At 37.8% G+C, this 12,361-nt stretch overlaps 1 protein-coding gene and 1 pseudogene across 1 annotated transcript; one reads left to right on the top strand and one right to left on the bottom strand.

Annotated features, from left to right (window-relative positions):
* Positions 1-717: 717 nt before the first annotated feature.
* On the bottom strand, positions 718-9,010 carry LOC117081346 (annotated as a pseudogene).
* On the top strand, positions 9,007-9,522 carry LOC117080813 (60S ribosomal protein L26-like). Its single transcript, XM_033206113.1, has one exon. It carries the CDS (start codon positions 9,033-9,035, stop codon positions 9,468-9,470), a length of 438 nt encoding a protein of 145 aa, XP_033062004.1. The 5' UTR covers positions 9,007-9,032; the 3' UTR covers positions 9,471-9,522.
* The last annotated feature ends 2,839 nt before the right edge of the window (positions 9,523-12,361 follow it).

The following is a 12,361-nucleotide window of genomic DNA, read 5'->3' as shown; positions in this document are numbered from 1 at the left end:
AAATGAATTTACCTGCCCAAAGGCACAAATACAGTTGGTGGAGAACCAACATTTGTTTGATGCCAAAGCTTTGCTCTTCAGGAAATGAAGTGAATAAAGAAATAGTCAAGCTTCAAGAAGTCATGCAAAGTTCTCCTTGTTCCAGACCTTTCCAATTGTAGCTTTGTAGGAGAATCTCATACATCCTACTACCTCCTATGACTCACTGAAGTACACACTTCTCTTCCCATAGGTGAAATTAAAGTGCTAGTCTTGAACTCAAGTGCTGCATATTTCTGAGAAGCATTTCTAGCACTTCCTTACAAGTACAAATCATCTATATAAATTCTAAAGAAACCAGCCAACAACAACTCTAGCTTCATTAAACTAATAGTAAGTTCTAGTGTATGGTGCATTTCATTACTAGTGAGAATTACACATTCAGATATCCCACATTCTCTAACATACAACAACAGAAGCCTAGAAGGGACATTGTCCAACAATTCAAAGGAATAAATAAACAACATTGATATTGAACCATAGCACTCCCTGGCATAAACAAAAATAAGCCGTCATTTTCTCTTTTAAAAATCCTGAGCCTTTGCTTCAGCAAACCATTTCTTTTTTTTTTCTTTTATTTTTAATTGGCACAAGATAAGCATACATATTTATGAGATACAGAGTGATATTTCAATAAATGTGTAATGACCAAATCAAGGTAATTAGCATATTCATCACCTCATTTATCATGTCTTTGTGTTGTGAACATTCAAAATCCTCTCTTCCAGCTTTTTGAAAGTATGCACTAAATTGTTAACCATAGTCACCCTGTACTGTGCTACAAAACATTAGAACTTATTTCTCCTATCTAGCTATAACTTTTTAAGTGTTAAATATTCTTTATTTAATACTACACGTAAACCACACTAAAATGCCTTTCAATGAGTAAAAGAAACCATTTTAGATACAGGGAGCTCTAATTGGACTGGCATAGTTAAGACCAAAAATGTAAAGTAGACATTGCTACCTTATCTTCAGCCCTTGCCTTTAAAAGGCAAATGAACACAAAGCACAGATGAATCTTGCTTGGTTCTGAGATAGTGAAGGAATTTCCCCAGTATTTAAATATATTCATATAACCAGTTACATAAATCTAAATATAAAACCAATTTCCAATAGATTTTAAGATGGCATTCACCATCTTTGTGAAAATTTGAACATTACTAATGAAGTTCAGTCTTCTCTTTAGAAGTGGAAAACCATGATAGCATTTACTGAATTAGAATTACTTTTAACATTTAAAAAGGCAAGCATATTCATTTAACCACAAGTCAGTCTTAGTTAAACCAGGACTGCTCAACAAAAAATATTCTGTCATTCATGATATGAATTCTGGTTTATGAAATCAAATATTAACATACATAAAAAAGTTATGAGACATTTCTGTTTTGTAATAAATAAGGCAGTGGCCAATTCTTACTCCTTAGTAGCTTTTTTGAGATAAGCTATCAAGCCTACCCTTTCTGCCTTTCTTCTTAATGCTGCTGAAGCTCACTTTTGTTCCAGGGATATATTTCTTGGTATTCTCCAAATACTCCATCAGCGAGTACATCCTCTCCCTAGGTGGTGCCTTTATTCTTATTGGCATCTGTGTAAGAGAATCCAGCATCCTGACCTGTCTTCTGCCCAAAGATACCGTGGATATTTGACCCAGTCTTGTGCTAGCCTCCCTTTTCCATGGTGTGGCACTGGACACACTTCTCAACAAAAGTCTTCTTGCCTTTCTCAACATCACCTGTATTTAATTCTCTTTTTTGTCACTGGTGCTACGAAGGTTCCCATTTGGAAGCTGGACATCCCACTCTCTCTAGCTGTGTTTTTTGTATCCATTAAGGTACCTTTACTTATCTTTCTTTCTCCAACATTTCTTATGCTCTGACAACCAGAATTCTACTCTTTACTTCTACAGGGTGTCTCTCCTTCTCCTTTTTTTTGGGAGGGGGCGTCCCACTGTATTAGTCCATTTTCACACTGCTATAAAGAACTTCCTGAAACTGGGTAATTTATCAGGGAAAGAAGTTTAATTGACCCACATGCCCACACGGCTGGGGAGGCCTCAGGAAACTTACAATCATGGCGGAAGAGGAAGGAGGAACCTTCTTCACAAGGCAGCAGGACAGAGAGAGAGGGTGTGTGAAGGAGGAACTGTCAACCACTTAAACCATCAGATCTCATAAGAACTCACTATCATGAAAACAGCAGGGAGGAAACTGCCCCCATGATCCAGTCACCTCACACTGGGTCCCTTCCTTGACACATGGGGATCATGGAGACTATACTTCAAGATGAGATTTGAGTGGGGACACGGCCAAACCCTATCACCCACACATGAAGGAGAAGATGTGGCATTTATCTTTCTGCACTTGATTTACTTCACTTAACATAATGTCCTTCGGGTATATTTGTGTTTAGCAAAGCAATTGTCAACTACAAACCTGAACAAAAAGAAATCCTCCTGTATTAGTCAAGATTCTCCAGAGAAACAGAACCAATAGGGTGCGTACATAGATTCATTTTAAGGAATTGGCTCACATAATTGTGGGGACTGGCAAGTCTGATACCTCCAAGACAGGCCAGTGGGCTGCAGACTGAGGGAAGAGTTGATGTCATAATCTTGAGTCTGAAGGCAGTGTGGGGGCAGAATTTCTTCTGCCTTGTGGGACCTCTGTCTTCTCTTAATGCCTGCAACTGATTAGATGAGGCCCACTCCCATTATGGAGGGTAATCTGTTATACTCACAGTCTACTGACTTAAATATTAATCACCTCTAAAAAATACCTTCACAGCAACATCCAGATGGGCATTTGACCAAACAACTGGATATGATAGCCTAGCCAAGTTGATACATGAAATTAACTATCCCATTTTCCATTTTCCAAATCTCAGTAAATGGCAGTATCGTGTACACAAATGCCCAAGTAAAAAACATAAACTCTTCTAGATCCTTTCTCCTCCCTCACCTTGCATACCCAAGTACTGAAAATACGAATTCCCAAATATTTCTAGACTTCATTCCTTCCTTTTCTTCCCTATACCTACTGAAAAACCATTGTCTCTTACCTGAATTGTTAAAATAGCCTCCTAACAGTTCCTCCTGCCTCGACTCTCACCTTCCTGTTAAATTTCAAAACCATTAAATTGATTTCTCTCTGAAAATGCTTCAGTTACCCTCCACTGTTTACTAAATAAAATTTAACTTCCATAAGGCATGGCCCACAAGGCTTTTCATGATCTAGCCCCTGATCACTTATCCAGCTTCATCTCTCATCACTGCATCTTATTTACCCCAAACCTAGACACCTACTTGCAGGCTCCAAATGCCCTGTGACAATTCAAGTGCTGCTCCCTCTACTAGTAATGTCTTGCTCATCTGGAAAATGTTCACTCCTCCATCATCACATTCCAAATTTTCCTTCTTCCCTGGCCATGCCCACCTTCCACCCACACTTCCTATAATACAGACTTACATTCTCTTTTTTCTGAGTTTCTTTAGTATTTGGCTTACACTTCTATTGATCACATTTCATATGGACATTAAAATATACTTACATGGTTGTCATCACCATTTGTATGTGATCTTGTTAAAGGATTATGTTTTTGTCTTTATTCATCTTTTTACCCTCAGTTCAAAAGACAAAGCCCAAGAGGGGCTTCAAGATAGCCGACTAGAGGCATATTGTACTTGGCTTCCTCCAAAAAGAACCAAAATAGTGAGTAGATCATCACACTTCAAATATATTGTCCAAGAGAAAACACTGGAATTCAATTGAGGCATGACAGGAAATACCTAAAGCAAGGCAGAAAGGGAAGTAAGGTGGCCTGCTCAGGCGAGACTGGCTGGAAGCCTGGAGAGACTCCCCAGTGTGGGGAAAGGGTAACTGAAAGACCCTCCGGTGGTTCACATTTCCACTGTGGACTACTGCAATCCTAGCCACAGGAGAACCCCTTAACCTTTGTGGCCCTAAAACTGATATAGAGAGCTGCCTAGGGAGCACACAAAGGCACTGCTCCAGAGTGGGAGCTCATGCTTGGCCCCCCAAACACCCTGAGTCATAAACAGGTATAACATGGTGCCATTTTGAAAGCCCAACCACCAACAGACCACACACTGCCCTGAGGCTCAACAGCACCTGCATCACCACATTCCTGGAGCTTCACTGACATTACCCACCTGTATCACTGCCATTGCTGGCTGCTGCCACCTGGGCCAAGGTGCAAGCCATAGGCAGTCACTCTACGGCCTCCAATAGTGGAGCCATCACATATTTTAGTGTACCCAGAGAGAGTCCCCCACCTGCCCAGCCTGGCTTTGCCTACATCCACCCACTCATGCCAGAGCACGTAGTCTGGGGACCTGAGGATTACCTAATCCATCACCAATGGCACCTGAGCACTCCTGCTGGGGGCCTAAAGTTGGGTCCACCCACCCTGCTGCTACCACCACAGCTGGCACCTACTTGCATACATGACTTGCAGGCCTGCAGAGTGGCCTGTCTAGTCTATCACAGCCACTGCTGTCACCAGCACACATCACTCGAGACACAGACGGTTTTCTTGCCACTGCTAGTGCCATCACTCACACCACACCTGTTGCCCATGAGCCCAGGAACCCATCCACTCAATCCAACTCACTGCTGACCCTATGCAGCATCTGAGCAAGCCACTCGGATGCCCAAGAATCAGCCCACTTAGACCTGCTGACACCAGGGCCAGCATATGCCTCTCAGGAGCCCAAGGACGAGAATGCTCAGCCTACTACTGCCACCACTGGGGCCCAAAAACTGGCCCTCTCATTGTTCCAGTCCTCAGCAAAACTTCATCACAGCCTCCACCAATAACCACACCCTAAGTTACCGAGGAAATCACAGATACCACTGACACTATTTACAGCCAAAGAACTCACGCAAAGACTAGACTACTATGTGCATTCAGTATCAAAGCCAAAGTGCCCTGTCTAAACAATACCATAGATATGTCTTCAGGAAAAAGTCTTCCCCTACAAAAGTAAATTCAAAAAATTGAAAGAAGCAACTGTTACACCAGATGTGCAGACATCAATGTAAAAACAGGAAATATGAAAAAATAAGAAAATATGACCCCTGCAAAGGAACACAATAATTCTCCAGCAACAGATACCAATGAAAAAGAAATTTACAAAATCCTAGAAAAATAATTCAAAACGTTGGATTTTTAAAATTTCAACATTTGAAAAATTCAACAATAGACTAGAACAACAAGAAGAAAATGTCTCAGAACTTGAAAACAGGTCTTTGGCAGTAACACAGATAAAAAAAAAAGAATGAGCAAAGCCTGAATAACATATGGGACACCATAATGTGACCAAATATTAGAATTTCTGGAGTCCCAGAAGGCACCGATCAATAATAACCTTAAATGTAAATGGATTAAGTTTTTCACTTAAAGATATAGACTGGGTGAATGAATTTTATTTAAAAAAATGGCCCAGTGATTTACTGGTTACAAGAAACATCTCACTTGTAAAGACACTTATGACTGAAAGTAAAGGGATGGAAAAAGACATTCCATGCAAATGGATCAAAAGCAAGTGGGAGTAGCTATACTTTTATCAGGTAAAACAGACTTTAACTTAAAAAGCATGACAAAGAGACACATAAAGGGATCAATTAAGGAAGATGATATAATAACTTTAAACATAGACTTATTTATGCACCCAGCATGGGAGCACCCATATGTATAAAGCAAATAGTACTAGATTTAAAGGGAGAAATAGACTCCAATACAATAACATTTCAAGACTTAACACCTCATTCTCAGCATTAAACAGATCTTATAGACAGAAATTTAACAAATATTGGTTACACTGTATTAAGCAAAGTAAAAAACAAAAATAAGAAGGAAACATTGGATTTAAACTGCACTTTAGACCAAATGGACCTAACAAACATATACAGAACATTTCATCTAACAGCTACAGAATGTAGATTCTTCTCATCAGCACATGAAACACTCTCCGGGATAGACCATACGATAGGATACAAAATAAGTCTCAAAATTTTAATATCAAAATCATGTCAAATACCTCCTCAGACCACAACAGACAAAGCTAGAAATCAGTAACAAGAAGACTTTGGAAACTGTACACATACACGGAAACTGAACAACATGCTCCTGAATTAGACCAAGGAAGAAATTAAAGAGTAAATAAAAAAATTTTGAAAGAAATGAATATCAAAACATAACATACCAGAACCTATAAGATCTAGCAAAACCAGTGCGAAGAGGAAATACTATAGCAATAAGGGCTTACATCAAAAAAAGAGAAAGATTTCAGATGAACAATCTAGTGCACCTCAAGGAACTAGAAAAGTAAGAACAAACTAAACCAAAAATTAGCAGAATGAAATAAATAGTAAAGATCAGAGCAGAACTAAACAAAACAGAGACTTTTAAAAAATTACAAATGATCAATGAAAAACTACAAAGATCAATGAGATGAAAAATTGAAAAGATGAACAAAATTGATAAACCACTTGCTAGACTAATCAAGAAAAACAGAGTAACTACATAAACAAAATCCGAAATGAAAAAGGAGACATTACAACTGACATCACAGAAATACGAAAGATCATCAGAAACTATTGTGAATAACTATACACTAACAAATGGGAAAACCGAGAGGAAATGGAAAAAATTATGTGCATACACAACCTACCAATATTGAATCAGGAAGAAACAGAAAACCTGAATAGACCAATAACAAGTAATGAGAATAAAGCAGTAATAAAAAGTCTCCAACAAAGAAAAGTCCAGTACCAGATGGCTTCACTGCCAAATTCTACCACACTTTCAAGGAAGAACTAACACCTGTTCTCCTCAAACTATTCCAAAAAATTTAAAAGGAGGGAATTCTTTCTAACTCATTCTATCAGCGTTACACTGATACCAAAACCAGACAAAGACACAAGAAAGAAAGAAAGCTGCAGGCCAATCTTCCTGATGAATATAGTTGTAAATATCCTCAAAATACTACCAAACTGAATTCAACAGCACATCAAAAAATAATATAGAGCAATCAAGAGGGATTTATCCCAGGGATGCAGGGATGATTTAAAATATGCAAATCAATAAACATAATATATCACATCAACAGAGTGAAGGACAAAAACCATATGATCATCTCAATAGATGCAGAAAAAGCATTTGATAAAATTCAAAATCCCTTCATTCTTAAAAAAAACTCTTAACAAACTAGGCATAGAAGGAATGTACCTCAACATAATAAAGGCTATACACAACAAAATCTCAGCTAACATCATACCGAACAGGGAAAAGCTAAAAGCCTCTAAGAACTGGAAAAAGATAAAGACGCCCACTTTCACCATTCCTATTCAAGTTATTACTGAAGTCCTAGCCAGAGCAATCAGGCAAGAGAAGGAACTAAAATGTATCCAAATTGGAAAAGACGAGGTCAAATTGCCCCTCTTTGCTGATAATGTGATCTTACATTTAGAACAACCTAAAGATTTCACCAAAAAAAAGCTTTTTTAGATCTGATAAATAAATTCAGTAAAGTTGCAGGATATGAAATCAACATAGAAAAATCAGCATTTCTATACACCAATAACGAACTAGTTGAGAAAGAAATTAAGAAGGCCAACCCATTTACAATAACTACAAAAAAATTAACATATCTAAAAATAAAGTTAACCAAGGAGGTGAAAGATCTCTACAAGAAAAACTACAAATTGCTGATAAGAGAAATTGAAAAGGACACAAACAAATGGGAATAAATCCCATGCCCAATGATCAGAATTAATATAGTTAAAATGATGACCATTCTGCCCAAAGCAACCTACAGATTCAATGCCATCCCTATCAAAATACCAACATCATTTTTCAGAGACTTATTTTTAAAAATCCTAAATTCATGTGGAACCAAAAAAGAGTCCAAATGGCCAAAGCAATCTAGAGGAGAAAGAACAAAGCTAGAGGTATCATACTGCCTGACTTCAAAATATATTATAAGGCTATAGTAACCAAAACAGTGTGATATTAGTATAAAACCCACAGACTAGTAGAACAGAATAGAGATTCTTAAAATAAACCTACATATTTACATATTTACTTTGATTTTCAGCAAAGTCACCAAGAACATACATTGGGGAAAGAATATCCTCTTCAATAAATGGTACTGGGAAAAATAAATGTCCGTATGCAAAAGAATGAAACTAGATTCCTGTGTCTTACCATACACAAAAATCAACACAAGAGAAATTAAAGACTGAAATATAAGTCCCCAAATTATAAAACCACTAGAAGAAAACAGGAAAAACACTTCAGGACATTGATCTAGGTAAAGATTTATGGCTAAGACCTCAAAAGCACAGACAACCAAAACAAAAATAGACAAATGGGACTACATTAAACACAAAGCTTCTGCACAGCAAAAGGATCAACACACTGAAGAGACAATCTGTTGAATGGGAGAAAATATTTACAAACTATTCATTCAGCAAGGAATATCCAAAACATACAAAAAAACTCAATAAAAAAATGAAATAATCCCATTTAGACATGAGCAAAGGACATGAATAGACATTTCTCAAAAGTAGACACACAAATGATCAATAGGTATATTTAAAAATGATTATCATTAGTAATCATCAGGTAAATGCAAATCAAAACTACAATGAGATATCTTACCCCAGTTAAAGTGGCTATTAGTTAAAAAAACAAGAAGCAGACACTGGAAAGGATTCAGATAAAAGAGAACTTACACATTAGTCTTGAGAATGCAAATTGGTATAGCCACTGTGGAAAACAGTATGGAGATTTCTCAAAACACTAAAAATGGAGCTACCATACGATCCAGTAATCCCACTACTAGGTATTTACCCAAAGGAAGATAAATCAGTACATCAAAGGGATACCTGCACTCACATGTTTATTGCAGCACTATTTACAAGAGGAAAGGCCCTTTCGCAGCCATCACCGAAGCGGGGGCGGCCAAAATGAAGTTTAATCCCTTTGTGACTTCCGACCGAAGCAAGAATCACAAAAGGCATTTCAATGCACCTTCCCACATTCGCAGGAAGATTATGTCTTCCCCTCTTTCCAAAGAGCTGAGACAGAAGTACAACGTGCGATCCATGCCCATCCGAAAGGATGATGAAGTTCAGCTTGTACAAGGACACTATAAAGGTCAGCAAATTGGCAAAGTAGTCCAGGTTTACAGGAAAAAAAATGTTATCTACATTGAACGGGTGCAGCGGGAAAAGGCTAATGGCACAACTGTCCACGTAGGCATTCACCCCAGCAAGGTGGTTATCACTAGGCTAAAACTGGACAAAGACCGCAAAAAGATCCTTGAACGGAAAGCCAAATCTCGTCAAGTAGGAAAGGAAAAGGGCAAATACAAGGAAGAAACAATTGAGAAGATGCAGGAATAAGGTAATCTTATATAAAAGCTTTGATTAAAACTTGAAACAAAGAAAAAAAAAAGGAAAGATATGGAGTCCATCTACAGATGAATGGATAAAGAAAATGTGGCATTCATACACAATGGAATACTATTAAGCTATAGAAATGGATGAAATCCTGTTAGTTGTGCAACATGGAGGAAACTAGAGGTCATTATGTCAAATGAAATGAGCCAGGCACGGAAAGACAAACATCACATAGTCTCACTCATATGTGAGCTAAAAAGTTGATCTCATGGAGTTAGAGAGTAAAATGACTGATAGCAGAGGCTGGAAAGGATGTGTGTGTGGGAGTGAGAGATGAAGAGGGGTACAAACATATGGTTAGATAGAGATAGAAGATATACATTCTTGGGGAAAAATCTAATTGGATTAAAAATGGGCAAAAGATCTGAATAGACATTTCTCAAAAGACATGCAAATGGCAAACAGGTATATGAAAAGGTATTTAACATCATGAATCATCAGATAAATGCAATCAAAACTGTAATAAGATATTATTTCACCCCAGTTAAAATGATATATCCAAAAGACAGGCAATAACAAATGCTGGTGAGGATGCAGAGGAAAGGGAATCCTTGTACACAGCTGGTGGGGCTGTAAATTATTACAACCACCATGGAGAGCAGTTTAGAGGTTCCTCAAAACACTAAAAATAGAACTACGAATGGTCCACAATCCCACTGCTAGGTATATATCCCAAAGAAAGGAAATCAGTGTATCAAAGAGAGATCTGCACACCCATGTTTGCTGCAGCACTATTCATAATGGCCAAGATTTAGAAGAAACCTGAGTGTCCATCAATAGACAAATATATAAGGAAAATGTGATACGTCTACACAATGGAGTGTATTCAGCCATAAGAAGAATGAGATCCTGTCACTGGGAACAACATGGATAGAACTGGAGATCATTACATTAAGTGAAATAAGTCGGGCACAGAAACTTTGCGAGTTCTCACTTATTTGTGGGAGCTAAAAAAAGTTAAAACAATTGAACTCATGGTGATAGACAATAGGATGATAGTTACCAGAGGCAGGGAAGGGTAGTGGTGGATGGGAGAAGTGGGGATGGTAAATGGATATAGATACACAGTTAGATATAATGAATAAGATGTAGTATTTGATAGCACAATAGGATAACTGCAGTCTACAATAATTTGTTGTATATTTTAAAATACCTAAAGAGTACAATTGGATTGTTTGTAACACAAAGGATAAATGTTTGAGGAGATGGATACCCCATTTATCCTGATGTGATTATTATGCATGGTATGTCTCTATCAAAATATCTCATGTACCCCATAAATATACACATCTCTTATGTACCCACAAAAATTAAAAATTAAAACATTTTAAGTAGAAGTTCTAATGTGCAATAGCAGATTAGGGTGACTGTTATCAGCAACAGTGTATTGCATGTTTCAAAGTAGCTTGGTGAGAGGACTTGAAATATTCCCAATAGAAGGGGAACATCACACACTGGGGCCTATCATGGGGAGGGGGGAGGAGGGAGGGATTGCATTGGGGAGGTATACATGATATAAATGATGAATTGATGGGTGCTGACGAGTTGATGGGTGCAGCACACCAACATGGCATAAGTATACATATGTAACAAACCTGCACGTTATGCACATGTACCCTAGAACTTAAAGTATAATAAAAAAATAAAAATAAATAAAAAAAGAAATATTCCCAATAAATAGAAATGATGGATAACCCTAATACCCTAACTCGATTACATATTCTGTAACAAATACTCACATGTACACCACAAATGTGTATAATATTATGTATCCATAAATACATCAAAGGGAAAACTTATAAGACAAAATCCAGTATGGTGCTTATCACTTAGTAAACACCCAACAAAGGTTTACAATGACCTTTTCACTTGTTTGTAAACATCTCCTTCTAGAACTAAGCTTCTTTTGGGGAATAACTGGTTTACCTTGTGCCTTGCAAAGTACTTGGCATATAAGAGACATCTAATAAAGATACTTCAAATGAATGAGCACTTAGTCATTAAATTTGATCATCTCAACCTCATGTATGTTCCTCATTTTTCTTATACTAAAATATTCAACCAGGTAGAAAGGTTCTCCTTGGCATGGACTAGTCTTCTACCTTTTTGTGTTCTTTTTTCTACCAATCCCCACCCATCTTAGGGAGTAGCATGGTATCAGGTACATGGTAGGAATATAATTATTTTTGTGGATGAAATGATGAATAGGTTATACATTTGTGCATTCTTTTCTCTGAATCAGAGCTTTCTCATGTCAAAACTTATGCCTGACCCTTGCATCTTGAACTATGGAAAACCAGGCTGAGAGAGTCTATCCAACTAGGTCAACTCTGCCCAGGAGAGATGAAATCACTGTCTCTTGTGATTAACCTATACACATCTCAAGAAGGCATGCACTCATACTCTCCAGGAGGATTATCTTTCATCTTGATGATCAGATGAAGGATGAGGACAGGAAGAGTCAGAGGGAGGAAAGCTACTGCTAAAGAAGAGATACATGTACCTTGGGACTAAAATGAAGCCATAGCTAACCAGGGTGAATTAACTCAAAGGAAGTTGCAGCTTCATATACAGCCAAAAAGCAATAGCTCACCTTGAATGCAGAAACACTATTACATCTTGGGCAAGCAGCACCAAGGTGATAAGCCCTTTATATGGTCTTTTATCAGAGTTCCGGGTTTCCTGTCCCTATTTACAGCTAAAGTCCTGGACTCCCTCAGCTTATTCCCACCTTTACTACTTACTTCTCTATTCCTTCTGACTGTATCTTCTCTTTTGAGGTCCAAGGTCAACTCTCCAGACAAATATGACTTCTCCAATGTGGTCCTCAGCCC

This window comes from Trachypithecus francoisi, unplaced genomic scaffold (assembly GCF_009764315.1).
Source record: "Trachypithecus francoisi isolate TF-2019V2 unplaced genomic scaffold, Tfra_2.0 Lachesis_group8, whole genome shotgun sequence".
Classification (NCBI taxonomy): domain Eukaryota; kingdom Metazoa; phylum Chordata; class Mammalia; order Primates; family Cercopithecidae; genus Trachypithecus; species Trachypithecus francoisi.
Note: the sequence above shows the minus strand (reverse complement) of the source record. Positions and strands in the feature narration are given on the sequence as shown.